The 20,050-nt window shown below is 38.3% G+C and overlaps 1 protein-coding gene across 1 annotated transcript; it reads left to right on the forward strand.

The window, feature by feature from the left end:
- The first annotated feature begins 110 nt into the window (after positions 1-110).
- trpm1a (transient receptor potential cation channel, subfamily M, member 1a) lies at positions 111-19,956 on the forward strand. The gene is made up of 24 exons (XM_067442393.1): positions 111-179; positions 311-524; positions 738-862; positions 977-1,148; positions 1,480-1,654; positions 3,259-3,382; positions 5,762-5,834; positions 6,040-6,140; positions 7,142-7,276; positions 7,639-7,689; positions 8,076-8,216; positions 9,061-9,090; positions 9,303-9,595; positions 10,688-10,916; positions 11,008-11,139; positions 12,874-13,011; positions 13,122-13,250; positions 13,330-13,581; positions 13,665-13,839; positions 15,196-15,216; positions 15,310-15,454; positions 15,582-15,784; positions 15,875-16,007; positions 18,478-19,956. Exons 1-24 carry the CDS (start codon positions 177-179, stop codon positions 19,688-19,690), a joined length of 4,407 nt encoding a protein of 1,468 aa, XP_067298494.1. The 5' UTR covers positions 111-176; the 3' UTR covers positions 19,691-19,956.
- The last annotated feature ends 94 nt before the right edge of the window (positions 19,957-20,050 follow it).

Genomic DNA, 20,050 nt, shown 5'->3' on the forward strand with positions numbered 1-20,050 from the left:
TAAACCAACATGTGGCTATTATTCCTGGTTCCAGCAATAAGTTTGCAGATGAAGGTCAGGGGGTGCAGAATGAGCCTTCACAAGAGAAGTGGTCAGTGGCTAAGCACACACAAGCCACGCCCACTGACGCATACGGCATCATTGAATTCCAGGGAGGAGGTCATGTCAACAAGGCCATGGTATTTTCAGATAACCATGTGATTCATTGGTTTGTTCATTGCAAAATGTGCTCATACACTTTGGGAATCATCTTAGAAATTGTCCTGAAAAAGTCATAAATTTCTCTCATCTCTTCCTTTTTCATCTTCAGTATATCCGTGTGTCCTATGATACCAAGCCCGATAGTCTTCTGCATCTGATGGTGAAAGAATGGCAACTAGAACTGCCCACCCTGCTCATTTCTGTGCATGGCGGCCTGCAGAACTTTGACTTGCAGCCCAAACTCAAGCAAGTGTTCGGAAAGGGCCTGATAAAAGCGGCGGTCACCACTGGGGCATGGATCTTTACTGGAGGTGTTAGTACAGGTGGGTGTTTGACTACACAGAGAATTGCAATTAAAATGACACCAAAATAAGAAGGTGGTCATTGAGGACCAAATCATGGTGTGACCTATAACCATCTGTTATTGTTTCAGATGCTAAATCATCTGCTTTCTGGTTGAGCAATAAACTGCAAATGACTCCACCACATGACACACTGATGATTTAACGTTTGTTCCCTCTTGTCACATTACACAGGAGTGATTCGGCATGTAGGAGATGCGCTGAAAGACCACTCCTCCAAGTCCCGTGGGAAGGTTTGCGCCATCGGAATTGCACCGTGGGGTATTGTGGAAAATAAAGAGGATCTGATCGGACGTGATGTAAGCCAGTCATGACATTTCACGGGAATACATGCACTCAGTTTTTAATCAGGGGGATAATGGATTCTATGAGGTTTTTGAGTGATGACATTTCATCGTTTTTGCTTTGACCAGGTGACGCGACCTTACCAAACCATGTCCAACCCCCTCAGCAAACTTTCTGTGCTTAACAACAGCCATTCGCACTTTATTCTGGCTGACAACGGCACTCACGGAAAGTATGGCGCGGAGGTTCGTCTACGCAGGCAGCTGGAGAAACACATCTCTCTGCAGAAGATCAACACACGTAAGTCACTCTAGCAACTTTTAGAGAACAACTAGTACTGAAGTCAACTTTTTGAATCCATCAAGTCAAAAGGGAATCAAACACCGTTGGAGTCTGTGAATGTTGGTCTAGTGGTGGAAGGCCTAGTCTGTGACATCCTGGGTTTCCCTTTGTCATCCTATGCCTGGAGTTCCTGATGAGGCTGGGACAGCAAAGGGAGGTCCAGACGTCGACCCATACTGCAGTCAAAACAACCATTTTAATCATGCTCAAAAGCCTCTTTTCATATTTAATCACTACTTATTATGTGCATATTTATACATGAGTATGTTTTATGTGTTTGTTTGTACAGGTCTAGGTCAGGGGGTCCCTTTGGTGTGTCTTATTCTTGAAGGCGGGCCGAATGTAATCTCCATTGTGTTGGAGAGTCTGCGTGAGGACCCTCCTGTACCCGTGGTGGTGTGCGACGGCAGTGGCCGAGCATCAGATATCATTTCATTTGCTCACAAGTATTCTGAGGAGGATGGGTGAGAAAATATTGATGATGGTTAAGTGATTATTAATCAATTTAAAGGGGTCATATAATGGTCCATGCACTTTTACAAATTGATTATATTGAAATGTGTGTTGGCAGTGCCTGTACACAACCATCCTATAATGATAAAAATCCATCCAGTGTTTTTTTTTAATCTAATCTCTTTATATGTTTTCTCCTGTCTCACATCAAGCCGTTCGACCGTGTGATGTCACACGGTCGGACGCCCCTCCCACGATTGTTGATTGACAGCAGCATTTCAACTCAGACCCGCTCTGAGCGAGCTCATCATAGTCCGCCATTGTTGTTACGCTGGAGCAGAATGGTGTATAAGCGATTGTAGTGTTCTGTTCTGGGGTGTAATAGCGAACACAGTAATCATTCTGATGTTCCTAAATCCGAACCACTGAAGATGCAGTGGCTGAGTTTTGTTTTCAAAGGGAATATTCCCCCCGAACAACGTCAATGCTTTCATATTTGCGCGAACTGCAAATAATTTCTCACCAGACTGCTTTATAAACGAGGGTCAGTATAAAGCAGGTTTTGCTAAGAAGCTGCTCCTGAATAAAGGATCGATAACTACTCGTGTTCCTGCTGCACCTCCAGAAGAAGTGAGTGTAGCTTGAAACCCTTGAACGCTTCACAATGAATGCGGCTAAAGTATACAGGGTAAGTTAAGTTACATTACGGCATGCTTTCTATGTATGATGTTCTCAATATAATTCATAATCTCACGTTTATAATGAACAACGCGGTATGGTTATTGTGTTATTACAAGCTGTGTACGCTGGTAAGAAAGTTAACATGGATGTGGTAACAATACACTAAGCGTACTTTTGTAGATGGTTTATAACGGTGTCTGGTGTTACTGTCAAAAAAGTTACTGACCTACACTTACTGAAAAAACGTTTTTATTGGCATTAGCTGTAACATCAATCTGTAAATTAACTATACATCAGTAAACACATAGCATTCGTATCTCACTACACTAACGTTACCCTGCCAGAACATACAAAGATAGATCAAAGTGACATTACATTAACCAACCATTCAGAAACGTCCTGTTTGAGCTTTAATTGTCGCATTTCCTTTGGGCTGTCATCTTGTTCTGGGTCCGTTGCACTGATGTGTCTTCAGAGACTCCAGCTGCCATTCTTTCCCCTCAACTGTTTTCAAAGGCAACAGTTGTGTCAAAGTTGGCCCACAGAACAGAGGGGTGGGGTGAGCAAAGCTCATTAGCATTAAAGACACATGCACTGAAATGGCTTGCAGAAAACAGACCGGTTTTTGACTAGGTAAAATTAGTGTTTTCTTACAATACTAATGAGAATTTTTAATTAAAGTATATTACAAAGTTTTCATTTAGACACTAAAGAATCACATTAACTTGTTTAAAAATGACATTATATGACCCCTTTAAGTCTTAAAGGTGCAGTTCTGGAAAAAAATTTTTCTTAAGCATATTCACTACAGAACATTTGTTTTTACTGTACTGTTGAAAAAAAAAGAACCAATTGATGACCGTTAACATTAAAATCCCCTTTTCGATGGACCTCCTCTGTCTCACGGTTTCTAAAAACATGTGTTCTGGTGTAGGTTGGTTAATGACAGTGTTAAAGAACAGCTTCTAGTAACCATACAGAAGACATTCAACTACAACCGCAATCAGGCACAGCAGATTTATCTCATGGTGATGGAGTGCATGAAGAAAAGAGAGTTGGTGAGTAAAAAAAAAAGATGGAATGGCAAGAAAACAGATTAAAAACCAGTTTGTTCCAGATTTTTACCGCAGCATAATATACTGTATAAAAACGATTTGTTTGATTGTTTCAGAGATATGATAATAAACATGACTGTCATTCAATCAGCCTAATTTTTTTCATATCATACATTGTTCTTATTCTCATATTTTTCTATCTTGCACAACATCCTGCTCACAATTTCATTCCATTTGCATGTCATCCTATTGAGTGATTCTGCCCTTCATAAAAAATGTCCTTCCAAAACCCATGGACACTTCACAAAACCATGTGAAGAACACATTTTAGCTACGGGACACTTAGAAAACACATAACAATAAACAATAACATTGGCTGTTCTGTGTGGCAATTTGTAGTGTATCAAACTTTTTTTGAAGATACTGAATTCATCCAGCAATAAAACATTTTTTTTACTCTGTGTGAAAATATGTTATCCTGTGCAGTACTCAGTGTCCCCTCTCAACCATCAAATCATTATGATTCTGTATTGCTTACATTTTATACTTCTAATAATTAATTTTCTTACAACATGCATATAAAGTTTGATCAACTTCATAATACATATCTGTCCAACCATGATTATTAAAAACAGCTGTGGGAACAAATACTATATAACGTTTCCAATTTCCAGTATGTATTATGACCATTGAGGCCAATTTGTGCTTGTCATTCAGTTATAGGCTACTGCCGTTCCAAAGTTTGTCGAAAGTAAGGTTTTTTGGTTTTTAGAAGCTATTAGGCAGGGATGCATTAAAAAGTGACAGTAAAGACTTCCAAAAAAGGTTTGACTTTCAAATAAATGCTGTTCTTTTGAACCTTCTATTCATCAAATAATCCTGGGAAAATAATGGTAAGTATCAAGCAGCACAACCATTTTCAACATTGATAATAATCTTTCTTGAGCACCAAATCAGCACTTTAATGATTTCTTAAGAAACATATGACACTGAAGACTGGATTAATGGCAGCTTTGGCATCACATACATTAATTACACTTTTAAATGTATTAAAGGGAGAGTTCACCTAAAAATGGAAATCACCCCTTCATTTTCTCACCCTTAAGCCATCCTAGCTGTATATGACATTCTTCTTTCAGACGAATACAATCGGAATTATATTAAAATGTCCTGGCTCTTCCAGGCATTATAATGGCAGTGAATGGAAGCCCAGAATTCCCAAAAAGTGCATCCACCTATTAAAAAAGTAATACACATACCTCCAGGGGGTTAATAAAGGCCTTCTATGGTAGCCTGACAAGCCAGACCCACATCAAGATGTTTGGTCTGGAAACTCACCATTGACAGGGCTCAATCCGAGGGGAGGGATAAACGGTTGTCTTTCAAACTCCCTCTGCACGCGATAGGATAGCGCTACCACCAACCAGAGGTGAAACAGAGCTTGTTGACAGATTAAACATTCGCAGTATCCGGTCAGCAAAACTCCGAACACATCTTCCCTTTTTAAGAATGACTTCAGTGCCGTTCTTTTCTCAGAGAAAAGCTTAACTCCAAATCTTCCAGAGTCGCGGTCAACTCAAAGCTGATTCGAAAGACCGCCGCTCGCCAGTTTCTGTGTTACTAGAAGCACGCAAACGCAACTCGGCCGTCGTCATTATGGCCCCGCCCACCGACTCTATACACGATGTGATTGGCCCGGCAAGAGTTAGGCGAATACAGCTCAGATGGGTATTGAGAGTTGCTAGACGATACTCGCGGGCAGATTAAATTTACTGCCGCTAATGTGCGTCTAGATTTCTAGGCTAAATCTATGGGTTTAAAAAAAAAAATCCATATGTAACATGTTATAAAGTAAAATATATAGCTTATGGAAATTTAGGTAGAAAGTGTAATGCCTCTCACAGTTCAAAACGCTTACGCTTCGCCAGACATCATTTTGGAGTTGTATATGGATACATATGGAATATGGATAATGGATAGATGCACTTTTTTTGGTCTTCAAATTTTGGCCTGCCATTCACTGCCATTATAACTAAAAAGAGGAGCAAGATTTTTTATATATATAACTCTGATTGTATTATGTCTGAAAGAAGAATGTCATATACACCACACCTAGGATTGCTTGGGTAAATGGGATGTAAATAGGATAGGTAAACAAATTAAAATTTTGGGGTGAAATATAGCCCTTTAAAATGAACTAAAAACAGTATAAATTGTAGTAATATTTCACAATATTACTGTTTTTACTGTATTTTTCATCAAGTAAAAACAGCATTCAAGAACTTGAGTCTTTTTGTCTGTCCCCAAACTTATATATCAACTGTATTTTTATACTAGTATAATATGCATTCCAGAAAGTTTTTACCTTTTGTGCTGAAACAGATCACAGTTTTCCGCACAGCTTCAGAGGGTCAGCAGGATATTGAGATGGCCATCTTAACTGCTCTGCTGAAAGGTGAAATCATGTTCAGACCAGTCACACACTAATCCTGAACATTAATATCCCTGAAAAGTACTTTGTTTTGTATCAGAATATTAGCCTAATATTATTTAAATAAAGAAAATATCTTCATCTTTTAATTTCCTAATTTCTCTCTTATTCTTTTAAGCTGTAATCTCTGGTTAAGATTCTGGATAATTTTGTTCTTTGGGTTTATCAGGCACAAATGCTTCTGCTCCAGACCAGCTGAGTTTGGCTTTGGCCTGGAACCGTGTGGATATTGCTCGCAGTCAGATATTCGTCCATGGACAGCACTGGCCTGTAGGTGACGCTATACACAACTGGGTTGGGGCATATAGCACACAGATTGCCTAGACACATCAATAGAAAGTAAAGTAAAAGGGAAGTTATTTAAAAAAATACATTTGCATTTTTTAAATACATATTCATATATCTACATCGCCAGTCTTCTAGGTCCCTGACCACCTCTTCCACAAGCCAGCAGGATAAACCAAAGAGTCCCATCGCCACCCGTGCCAGTAAGGGTAAACCTGCTAGGGGTAAGAAGGGCAAAGGTGCCAAATCCAAACCTGAGCCTCCAGAGGAGACAGACCCCAGGAAACTAGAGCTGCTTAACTGGGTAAGACTGACCCTTAAGTAATGTCGTGTCAGTGTGCTTGTGCTTGTCTCAGCGCTGAATCACAAGGGGGTGTGTGTGTGTGTTTGTGTGTTTGTGTGTGTGTGTGTGTGTGTGTGTGTGTGTGTGTGTGTGTGTGTGTGTGTGTGTGTGTGTGTGTGTGTGTGTGTGTGTGTGTGTGTGTGAGTGTGAGTGTGTGTGTGTGTGTGTGTGTGTGTGTGTGTGTGTGTGTGTGTGTGTGTGTGTGTGTGTGTGTGTGTGTGTGTGTGTGTGTGTGTGTGTGCCTGTGTGTGTGCGCCCTTGTTTATATTACATTGTGGGGACCATGTAAAATGTCCTCATAAGTAAAACCTGAGATCACCTACATTGTGGGTTTCAAAAGGCTTATAAATCATAAAGGATGAAGTTTTTTGAAAATGTAAAAATGCAGAATGTTTCCTGTGATGGGTAGGTTTAGGGGCATGGGCAGTGTAGGGGCGTAGAATGCACCGTTTGTACGGTATAAAAACCATTATGTCTGGAGAGTCCCCACAAAGATAGTGAACCAGATGTGGTGTGTGTGTGTGTGTGTGCGTGCGTGCGTGTGTGTGTATGTGTGTGTGTTTTTTTATTTATTATTTAAGTAATTCTCTTTATAATGTAATTAAATGTAAACATTTTCTCTGTGTGTTGATGTGTAAAAAAGGTTAATTCTCTGGAGCAGGCCATGATGGACGCACTCGTGCTTGACAGAGTGGATTTTGTAAAGCTGCTCATTGAAAATGGCGTCAACATCCACCATTTCCTGACAATCCCACGGCTGGAAGAGCTCTATAACACAGTTAGCACACAATCATCAATTAATTGAATATTAGAGGGTCACGTAGCCGCTGTGTTTTACTGTGTTCTCCATTTTAAGTTTTAATGACATAACCATTGATGAATGTGACCCGCATGTCCAGTTATTAGAGCTTGCACTATTTTCCCTCTTCTTTTTCTAAGCAATATGATTTCAACATGTCAGTTGTGCGTTCAGTATTATCCATTATCATATCATCTAATGTAATCTGAGGAGAAAGCACTAAGCCCACAAACATCTGTGTTTTACAGATAAAGCCAAATGAGATTGTCAGTGAACTATGTATATGTTTTTATGATTATTATTAAATTTCTTTATTGTTTTTTTTTTTTTTTGTCATTCAGAGGTTAGGGCCAATCAACACACTGCATTTTGTGGTCAGAGATGTAAAAAAGGTAAAGTTCATTATTAATAATTTATAATGACATTTCTTGTCTTTGAGATTATCATGAGTAAAACATACACTGATTTTATTTATGGCCTGTTGTTCTGAATCTTAAAAATAAGACTTTAATCTTCTTGAAAGTGTGTGTTTGAATTTGTGTGTGTGTGTGTGTGTGTGTGTGTGTGTGTGTGTGTGTGTGTGTGTGTGTGTGTGTGTGTGTGTGTGTGTGTGTGTGTGTGTGTGTGTGTGTGTGTGTGTGTGTGTGTGTGTGATTGTGAGAGCATTGCATCAATAGTTTTATTTTATTCTCAGTAGTTTCAGCAGCATAGGCTTAGCCAGAAGTGCAGCAATAGAAGGACTATTTATTTTATGGTGTTATGGCATTAATGTTTCCAGGGAAACCTTCCACCAGATTACCAGATCACTCTGATTGACATTGGCCTGGTTCTGGAGTACCTCATGGGAGGGGCGTATCGGTGTAACTATACTAGGAAAACTTTCCGCACACTCTATAATAACCTCTATGGACTGAAAAGAGTGAGTTGTCACCAACCGGTTATACATTTATACATTGATGTATATCTGAAATACACAATAAAATTTCCTGCAAGCACATTATAGCCTACAAACACAATAGTGTAGCTTAATAATAATATAATAGTGGCCAAAATAGGGGTGAATTCAGGGTGATTGGGACACTTTTTGCCATTGATGAGTTGGAAAAAGTGTCTCAATCACCCTGAATTCACCACTATGGGTTTTTCTAGTGGCCGAAAAACTCCAATATTTAGATCTGGGTGTTTACATAATATTATTTACTCAAAATTTAAACAGAAGAATGTAAAACAACTTGTTGTGCTAATGAACTGTCTTTGCTTAGTCATGGTCTAATGCAAAGTATAATTATTAACAGTAGCTTTCTCAGCTTCCACACTTTTGAAAAATACAAATAAAACATTACTTATGGAGGTTTTTTAGCATACAAATTCTCTATTGCTTTGATTACTAATTAAAGGGATAGTTCACCCAAAAATGAAAATTTGATGTCTAACTCTAGTTAATTCTAATTAGACCCCATTGACATGCATTATACGAGCAACAGTTTGAGTTAAAAAAAAAAAAAAAAACTTAATTTGAGTTCTTCTGAAGAAACAAACACACCTACATCTTGGATGCCCTGGGGTAAGCAGATGAACATCACATTTTCATTTTTGGGTGAACTATCCCTTTAACTTTTTTTTTTTCTTTCTTTCTTTCTTTCTTTCTTTCTTTCTTTCTTTCTTTCTTTCTTTTTTTTTTTTTTTTTTTTTTTTTTTTTTTTTGCCAATGTGTCTTTAAATATCCAAATACGCCCAATAACCCGTTTTCTGTTGCCTTGTAGCCAAAAGCCTTGAAACTTCTGGGTATGGAGGTAAGGCATTAAAAACAACTCAAAACTGAAACGTTATGTTTGTGGTTTTCTTTATATATTCAGATTAATAATGATAGTTTCATTGAGTACGTGTTTGTCAAGTATGTTAGCTACTGTATACTCTCACACACAAAAGAAATGTGACTAGGCTAACTAAAAATTGTAGTAGATCAATTTACAGAGACACAATCGATTCGTTCTGTCTTTAAAAGGACGATGACCCAAGACCTAAAGGAAAAAAGAAGATGAAGAAAAAGAAAGAGGAAGAAATCGATATTGACGTTGATGACCCAGAGGTCAGTCGATTCCAGTACCCATTCCATGAGCTGATGGTGTGGGCAGTTCTCATGAAACGCCAGAAGATGGCGCTGTTTCTCTGGCAGAGGGGAGAAGAGGCCATGGCCAAAGCTCTGGTGGCATGTAAACTCTATAAAGCCATGGCGCACGAATCCTCGCGGAGTGAATTAGTAGACGACATCTCCCAAGATCTGGACAATAATTCAAAGTGAGTATTATATTATATTATATTATATTATATTATATTATATTATATTATATTATATTATATTATATTATATTATATTATATTATAAATTGTTTGGGGGCAGTAAGATTTTTTTATGTTTTGAAAGAAGTCTCTTATGCTCACATTTATTTGATCAAAATACAGTAAAACAGAACTATTGTAAAATATGATTACTATTACTATTAATAAAATGTAATTTATTCCTGTGATGTGAAGCTGTATTTTCAGCATCATCACTCCAGTCCTGAGTGTCACATGATCTTTCAGGAATCAATCTAATATGCTGATTTGGTGTTTTAGATCAATCTATTATTGTTATGTTAAAAACAATTGTTTAATTGGAAACCATTATATATACTTTTTCATTATTCTTTCATGAATAGAAAGTTCAAAAAACAGCATCTTTGAAATGGAAAACTGACATTTTTAATCAATGAATGCATCCTTGTTGAGTAAAAGTACACTGTAGAAAAATTTGGTTGGTTTTTGTTGGTTTAACTTAAAAAAGTAAGTAACCTGGTTGCCTTAAAATTTTGAGTTTATTGAAATTAAAAATTTGAGTTGATACAATGAAGGAAATTTGTTTAATAAATAGAAACTCAAAATATTTTTGTATCTGAACCACATTAAAAATTTGATAAATCATGAAAATAGAACTATTTGGCATGTTTCACTGCATCATCAAAAATAAAACACACACAATTACCCAATATGCTAACAAAATCTTTTAATAATATTTTAATAAAGGTTGTCGAATCTCAAAAAATGTCATTGTATTAACTCAACATTTTAATTTCAATGAACTCAAAATTTCAAGGCAACCAGGTAACTTTTTTCTAAATAATTTTTTACAGTGTATGAATTTCCTAAACATCTTGAATATAGTGTATTAATTTATCTATAATTTTTATCAGAATAGAATAGAATAGAATAGAATAGAATAGAATAGAATAGAATAGAATAGAATAGAATAGAACCGTTTTAAAATCTTTTTTTTTTAAACTTTTATTTCTAAGTCTCACACACAGTGTCGCCTCTCACAATAACCTCTCGTCTCCCTCTCACACTTAGGGAATTTGGTCAGTTAGCATATGAGCTGTTAGATCAGTCATACAAACATGATGAACAGGTGGCCATGAAGCTGTTGACGTATGAGTTGAAGAACTGGAGTAACTCCACCTGTCTGAAACTGGCTGTGGCTGCCAAACACAGAGACTTTATAGCCCACACCTGCAGCCAGATGCTGCTCACTGACATGTGGATGGGCTGCTTGCGGGTGGGCAAGAGCAATGGACTCAAGGTCTGCAATATAACATAAACACACTACATTTATAAGCCACAGACTTTCAATATTATATATCAACTTTTTTATTATTCCACATCATTCCTAGGTGATCCTTGGAATCATTTTTCCTCCAGCCATCCTTCTTCTCGACTTCCGAACTGGAGATGATCTGTCTTACCAAAACTCCAAAGACAAAGAAGAGCTCAAGGACAAAGAGGATGATAACAAATCTGGCAAGGTAAATATATATACACTATGTTTTTTTTTTCCTTCTTAACCCTTTTGTTATGTTGCGGGTCAATTTGACCTATTTAGATTTTCTAGTTGTTGAAAATACTAGTTAACCTATGTTTTTTCTTGATATTTTGTGACTTTTTCTCATTTATCATCATGAACATGCAAAGTTTCTACATGCTGGTGTCTTTTGACATATACAAACAAAATTATTATTACATTCGTGATGTTCGCGGGTCAATTTGACCCGCATATTTTAACGCTCTAAGGCAACTATACTGACCTAATATAATAACATTTCTTAGTTATATATATATTTTTTTTTTACTACCTTATGAAGCTAAAAAAAAAGTTTTCCACACTTATTGTTACACGCATACTTATTTCAATACAGAAAAATATTTTGTCAGCCACAGATGGTAAAAATTACTATCTTTTTTTCAAGCTACCTGATATAATATTAAACCTTTGTTTTTGTCTTGATATTTTGTGATTTTTTTTCTCATTTATTATAATGAACATGCATGCAAAGTTTAAACATGCTGGTGTTTTTTGACATATACAAACAAAATTACTATTTCGTTTGTAATGTTCGTGGGTCAATTTGACCATAATAGGCAGCTATTCAAAAGCAACATTTATTTTATGTATGTCAGGGCATCAACTCCAGTTCTAAAGTGTACGTGTAACCCTAACCAAACACGCTTCGAAAAGTATGGTGTTCAAAATTAATGGCAAATTACAAATGAAAATCTTTGACAGACACAGATAGTAAAATAAGCTCTCATTTATATATTCAAGATATCTGAAATACCTAGCTTTTAACCAAACCTTTTATGTATAGGATTTTCAAAGGCAGCTCCGCAGAGCCAAAACATAAATATAAAACATTTATTTGATGTATGTTTTTGTGATGTTTTGTTTCTCACTCCCCTGTGAGTGAAGAATGAGCTTTCCCACACTGCAGCTTTGGTTGAGTCAGTGCAAGCAGGCGGATCTGGAGTCAGACCCACAGAAAATGAAGGAGTGAACACAGATTATAGGAAATCACAGAAGAGATGTGAGGTGTGCCCATTTAAGTGCAACAGCAAAACCAGCACCATGTGTGTGACGTGCAAGAAATTCATATTCAGAAAGCACACACTTGCTGTGTGAGTTTACAAAACAGCCAACTGAGGAAAAGTAAATATTTTCACTATACAGCTACATTTAATTGTTCAGTTATGATGTTCTAAGAAAAAAATATATATATATAATATATATAATATTACTGATTTACTATCATTTTATTTTTAAATAAATGCAGCCTTAATGGGTAAATCCAGCCCGATCTGCTGGCGATTTGATTCCGCCCTGCAGCTCAGTCTGGAAACCTGCTTCTATTCTGCTTCTGTTACACATTTGCGGGGGCCAATCACAAACCCGCTCATCCATCTGGCACGCCATTGGCCGGTTTAACACGACGGATAGAGAAGCGACGGGTCATGGACTGTCTGGACTATCCAATTGCATGCAGAGTCATTTGAGCTATGCTCGTTTATCATGTCTTTCTTGTGCAGTAAAAATACAGAGCAGATTCCCCAGACCAATGTTTAATCTTACAAGCCTGAGCTTGGTCTTGTGATAGCCAGACAAGCCTTGAGGAGCATATGAACCCAGACTTTTAAACTGTATATATTTTATGGATCTTTGTGAGGTGAAAGTGAATAAAACTCTCAGCATTGATGTTTATTGCCAGGATGGCACTGTAAGCATGGATACAACATCTAAGAAAGGTGATGAGGAAGATGGTAAAAAGAGACAGAAACGAGTGCCTGTTGGGAAGAAGATTTACTACTTCTTTAATGCTCCGTTTACCAAGTTCTGGTTCAATACGGTATGTGATACTTAAAAGTCAAAGCACACCCTAAAAATGAACATTTTGTTGTAACACATTCATAAACTAAAAATAAAACAAATAAAAGGAATGATTATATATTTACTCAGACTGCCTACCTGGTATACCTGATGCTGTATAATTACATCATCCTGGTGAAAATGGAGAGATGGCCATCATTGCAGGAATGGATCGTCATCTCCTACATCATCACTCTTGGACTGGAGAAAGTTAGACAGGTGAAGTACACAAGCGAAAATGTGTTGCTATATTGTTATATTTCTGTGTTTCCTTAATTGGACACGTGCTTGTGTGTAGATCCTGATGTCCGAGCCGGGAAAGCTGAAACAGAAGATAAACGTTTGGCTGGAAGAGTACTGGAATATCACTGACCTGGCTGCCATCACCACGTTCCTCATGGGACTGTTACTGCGCTTGCAGAATGAGCCTTACATGGGCTATGGGCGCGTCATTTACTGTGTGGACATCATCTTCTGGTACATTCGTGTCCTCGACATCTTCGGAGTTAACAAGTATTTAGGACCGTATGTCATGATGATTGGTAAAATGGTGAGAACCAACATGAAAAGTGGCGCACAAGCTTTTTTTTATGTTTTCCGAACAATAATGTTGTTTTTTATGTGTGTGTGCAGATGATTGACATGCTGTACTTTGTGGTGATCATGCTGGTGGTTCTCATGAGCTTCGGTGTGGCACGTCAGGCCATCCTGCACCCGGATGAGGAGCCGACGTGGCGTCTGGCGAGGAATATTTTCTACATGCCCTACTGGATGATCTATGGAGAAGTTTTTGCTGACTCGATAGACCGTAAGACTAGAGTTCATAGTAAGATTCTGTTTCCTGATTCATGTGTGGATGATTCGTCTCATCTCCATTCAACCCTTTCTGTATCTGTGAACTCTGCAGAAAGATTTGTGTCTCATCTCCTGATCATGTGACCATTAACATTGCCTTGGCATTCGCCCTCTACTGATCATGTGCGATGGACTGAGTGTGTGACAGTGCTGGTCTTTACCTACCCTGCTTGTGAGTTGTCGGTTTGTAGCTGTGTCTTGTAACTGTTCATAGCTGTTGACTGATCTTTTTTCACTTTTGCATTTCTGTTCTAGCATTCAGCTACACTGGTATTTATGTGTGGAATCACTACTATTCCTTGTTTAAATGTGTTCTGCTTGTGTTGTTTTTATTTGCAAGTTGCTAAAAAGTAAAAGTAGTTAATATTTAAATATTAAATTAATAAAAAAGGTTTTTATTAAAAAAAACAAGATGGTGGTTATATAGTAATATGTGAAAGTATTGTTATGAAATAAAACATATAAATGATTGCGCGAACATTATGGAATACACTACCATTCAAAAATGTGGGGTCAGTGCATTTTATTTTTAAACTTTTTTAAAAGAAGCCTCTCATGCTCACCAAGGCTGCATTTATTTGATCACAAATAAAGTAAAAACAATGCTATTGTATAATATTTTTTACAATTACATTTTTTTAAACATATTAAAAAAAAAATGTATTCCTGTGATGTCAAAGCTGAATTTCAGCATCATTACACCAGTCATTACATCAGTGTCGCATGATCCTTCAGAAATCATTCTAATATACTGATTTAATGCTCAAGTAACATTTCTTATTATTATCAATGTTGAAAATGGTTGTGCTGCTTAATATTTTTGTGATACATGTTTTTCTCTTTGATGAGTAGCATTTATTTGAAATATAAATATTGTTTTATCAGTTTAATGCATCATTGCTTAAAAGTATTTAAAAAAATGACTGACTGAAAACTTTGAACAGTGGTGTATACATGTACTTTAAAAATAATCAAAAAATGTCTCCAATTGAACATTTTCTAGTGACTGATCACATCTACATTTTTCAGTTAGCCGGAATGAAATTCTGTGAATTGATGCAATTTAATTCACAGAAATTCAGTTCGGCCAACTGAAAAATGTAGATGTGATCAGTCACTAGAAAATGTTCAATTGGAGATTTTTTTAAAGTGAAAAATACATGAGTGGTCTCTACATGAAAAGTAAATGGAACAAAATTCTTTATCTGATCTTCATAACCCACTGTAAAATGGCTGACTGGCTGCCTGTGAAATTATAAAAACATTATTTTAATCTGTGCTTTCTCTCTTTTTTTTTACATACTCTTAGTCTATGCGATGGAGATTAATCGTAAGTGTAAATTATTGCACTATACCCAGAACTCAATGTAATTATAAAAACACTTTAGAATGGTTGCATCTTCACCTATTTTTTGTATGACAGCACCATGTGGTGACAATCTGTATGATGAAGATGGGAAAAAGCTTCCTCCATGTATACCTGGGGCCTGGCTCACACCTGCCATCATGGCCTGTTACCTATTGGTAGCCAACATCCTACTGGTCAACCTGCTCATTGCTGTATTCAAGTGAGTCAAAGGCTAAATACAAAATGTAATGCTTATCCTGTAACATAAAGCAACGAACAATGTTAGCCATAGTGCTATATTATGTTCTTATTTATCAACTCATCGAGAGAACTCCTTCTCTTCACAGTAACACGTTCTTTGAAGTGAAATCCATTTCCAACCAAGTGTGGAAGTTCCAGCGCTACCAGCTCATCATGACGTTCCACGACAGACCAGTGCTTCCTCCTCCACTCATCATCTTCAGCCACATATACATTGTGTTGAAGCGCCTTTGCTGCCGCTGCAGAAAGAAACAAGAAGGGGAGCTGGACGAGAGAGACCGCGGGCTGAGTTATTACCCCTGTTACCTGTTTTTACTGCTTCAGTGTATCAATGTTATAGGAGCTTATTTTAAAAGTGGCTATTATAATTTATTTTCAGAGTTGACTCTGAGTCCGGAGGAACTGAAAAGTCTGTATGAGTTTGAGGAACAGTGTGTGGAGGAGTACTTCAGAGAGAAGGAGGACGAGACACATTCTTCCAATGATGAGCGAATCCGAATCACTTCCCAGAGGTACTGGATGAAAAACAACTGCACCTGCAAATGTAATTTCAGGGCTCAACAATAGTTTTTTTCTGCTATTCAGAATGATCCAATTTTTATTTTTAGCATTATTCTTAAAGGTGCACTATGTAGTATTTTTGCAGTAAAATATCCAAAAACCTCTAGGCCAGTGTTATATATTTTGTTCAGTTGAGTACTTACAATATCTCAAATGTTTCCAGCTATTCGTAAATTGTGAGAAAATTGCTATTTTAACCAAGGACCCGGGACGTGTCAGCATAGCATTTGAGGGAGTTGCCTGTCAATCGCGTCATATCTGCGTTACCCTCTGGTTTATTCTGCAGAAGCGTTTTTCTCTTAGCAGTGTGAACATGTCACAGCAGTGCTGAGCAAACACACAGAGTAACGTCATAACATTATTTTAAACACACTTAAATGTATCTGATATGATAAACAGAGCTGCTTTACCTTATACTCGGTCTGGAAAATACTTGACTGGAAAAGCGGAAATAGTGTGCACGCCTGGCGACTGTGTCCCGTCATAATAAAAGTCCCGGTGTTTGCGAGCCGTGTGCTCAGGGCCGGCGTTTGCTATAGGCGAGCTAGGCGGTTGCCTAGGGCGACAATTGTGTTAGGGGCGCGAGCGCGCTCTAGTGCCGCCCATTACTACCCATTAAGCATAGAATCGGAACAAGCGAAATACAACATAATGTTCATTAAACATGATCATCATAGGGCGCCCCCTCAGCCACACGTTTTATTACTTATCAACCTGATTATTAGATTGAATTGACGGTGATTATTGATTATTAGTTCAGGCGTTAGGTCAGGCAAGTGCTCATCTTGCGCGTTCATCAAAAATGAGGCGTCTAACCCCCGCGAATGCACAGGGACGGAAAAAGAGAAAAAAAGAAAGGAAGAAAATTGAAAGAAAGCCCAGTATAGAGGTTAGTCTTCTTATCTCAGCCAATAAGTTGTCAAACAAAATAAAATTACTTAGTATCAATCTTATCAACTAATATTTATTTTATAAATATTATTAATATTGTCACTAAGCTATCACTTGCTAGTTTTCTACATAATTACTATACGTATTGCAAACATAACTTCACTGATAATCTACAATAACCTACATGGATGTCATGTAAATATCAAAAGTCCAGTTCGTTATGAATATGGATAACGTATGCATGTTATTTATGAAAAGTACAAACGCTCTCTACGTGGGCGTCGGAAGGAAATAAATACGGCCTCTCGTTTTTTTTTTTTTTTTTTACTGGAGCAGCCTAATGAAAGATGCCATATTATTTACATTAAACACAAATATGCTGTGTTCACCTATTTCTTAACAGTGGCTGTGGTGTAGTGGTTAGACGCACGATATGAAGATTTGATGCAGATCGATCAGTGGTTCGATCCTGCCTTTTGCCACACTCGCTCTATTCCCTTTTCCCATCACATATCAAATTGGAAAGGCATAAATTTTTAATAAAAAGTGAGAAAATGTTTGAAAAGTGGAAATAAAGCGTCGAACGTGTTTAATAATAAGAGCTTCTCGGTTAGGGGTAGGCCTAGGAAAACAGACATGTGCTGAATTAGAGACGATAAAAGTGAGTGGAGTGGGGTGGGGAGGGGTGGGGGGCGCAAAACTCCATCTCGCCTAGGGCAACCAAAGAGCTAGAGCCGGCCCTGTGTGTGCTTAACAATTGCTCCAGCGGCCGTGCTCAGCCCCACAACACTTGGTCCTGCTCCTTTACACTACAGTAACGTTAATAACCACATCCATGAACATGATTTCTGCCAGAGTCCTATTTTCCACCAGCTGTGATGTGAAGACCACATGTCCCAAGATGCTGCTCAAACTTGGCGTCAGCAAACTATACCTCTGTTTTGAATAGGCGCCCTCAAGTGGACGGAAAGTGCATAGTGCACCTTTAAATGCAAAATTTTATTTAACATGTTTTTAATTAAAAAAAAAAAAATCTTTATGGAAAAGAAAATTTGGAGCAGTCTGGAAATTATACAGTTAAAATGTAACTCCATAAATTCATAAACGTTTTATGCTTCTTTTTTTTATTTTACCAAGGCGAGAAACAGTGTTAAACTACCTCATGCCTCAAAGCATAACATTACAATAATAATTAATATAAACACCTGTAACACCTGACTGCTGCAGGTAAATGTTGGATTTGATTAAATAAATTGATGTCATTAATGACTCACTCTAATGTTGTTCCACACCCGTATGACCTCAGTTCATCTTCAGAACACAGTTTAAGATATTTTATATTTAGTCCGACAGCGTATCTAAGTGTAGGCACACTCTACTGTCTTTTGGCTATACACACTATACTTTTGGCTGGCATAAAACTCTCGTACACTGGCTCTGGGCAAGCAGGCCATTCTTGTTGTTAAGCTCTGCATTTAGAATAATAATTTAGTTTAAAACAACAACTGTTTGAAACTCTTGCTGTTGCAGGGTCGAGAACATGTCCATGCGTCTGGAGGAGGTGAATGAACGAGAGCACTCTATGAAAGCCTCTCTGCAGACTGTAGACTTGCGCTTGGCTCAGCTAGAGGAGTTCTCTGGCCGCATGATGCACGCGCTGGAGCGTCTGGCTGGCATCGATCGCTGCGAGCTGGTCCGCACTCGATCCGGGAGCTCAGTGGCCGTCGACCAAGCCGGCCTGCTTCGCCGTGGTAGCATCAACAGCGCTGATGGCTACAGTTTGTACCGCTGGCACCTGGATGCCGAGGACCGTGGTGACGAGATGTCTGCAGGGGACAGGAAGGGCCATATAGAGAGACGTGGCAGTGTTGGCAGCGGCGAGCTCCTTCTAAATCCTCAACATGTTTCTTCCTACGGTCCCACATTGGATGTGTTGCCTCTTCGGCAGAGGACACGCTCCAGCTCCAGTGTGGACATCCTCATCTCTCCTTGCGAGTCACAAGGCAGAGGCCAGAATCCTCAATCCCCAAAACTCACCTCTGCTCAGCTCCCTAAAGACCCCCAGGTTCTGCTAGAAGCTAGGATAGACGCAGGAATGTCACATCCTCTGGAAAGGGCGCAGTCCCTGAGGCAGTATCCAACTGAAACTCAAAGTTACCCACTTTCTTACGAGAACAGATCCAAAAGCAGTACATTGTATGTCTCTGTGGCACAGTCAAGGTTGGCCAATTCAGGAAACACATGGGCTTCGGAGCCTCACGGCCTACAGGATCAAGCAAGCAGATCGCCAACGCTAGGTCGCTGGCCTCCACGCTTCGATTACAAAGTTCATCCCTCCCCGTTCGGCCTTTCACCCAAGAAATCTTCAGAGAAATCAAGACAGATAGAGGACCAAGACAAAGAAGGAGCTTCTAAGGAGAGCAAGAGTACAAAAACACAAGAGGAAAATGAGGAGAATGATGAAAATGAGACGGAGGCAAATAGCGAAAGCACCAAAACAGAGGGGGGAGAAGAGAAGAGAGAAGAGCTGACTGACTCAGATCACTTGTATGTTGCAGAGGATAGGATGTACCCCTCACTCAGATCTAAGAGCCTGAACACTAATCCACGAAAGGTGAAGGCCACAGGGGACGTCCTGGATAAACCTCGAGCAGCCAGTAGTGTGAAAGACCTGGCTGGGGCCTTCGAAGTCAACACCAATGACAACAGACCCTCTAGAGAGAGGAAAGGCACACAGACATAATTTTATTCAGATAATCGCGGGAGTGCTAGCTTAAAGAAGCTGATAAATTTAGGTTGTTTTCCAGTATGGAAAGCAATTCTGACTAAAACTAGTTATGCTCATGCACTGACATCATAGCTAACAGGCATACTTCATTCATATCTATGAGGTACATAATAAAACCTGGTAATGAAAAGGGAAATTAGGGTCTACCTCTGTGCTGTAGATATTAAATATCCCTTCTTCTTTTTTTTTTATTAAATAAAGGGAACTTTAACTTCAGTGATGCAGTTTATTATTCAACAACTTCAAATTTTCCAAATTCCTATTCCAAACAGAGCAGAAAAATATTACGTTATATAAATGATATATTATCTTATA

The sequence above is a fragment of the Pseudorasbora parva genome, chromosome 1 (assembly GCF_024679245.1).
Source record: "Pseudorasbora parva isolate DD20220531a chromosome 1, ASM2467924v1, whole genome shotgun sequence".
In the NCBI taxonomy this organism is placed as follows: domain Eukaryota; kingdom Metazoa; phylum Chordata; class Actinopteri; order Cypriniformes; family Gobionidae; genus Pseudorasbora; species Pseudorasbora parva.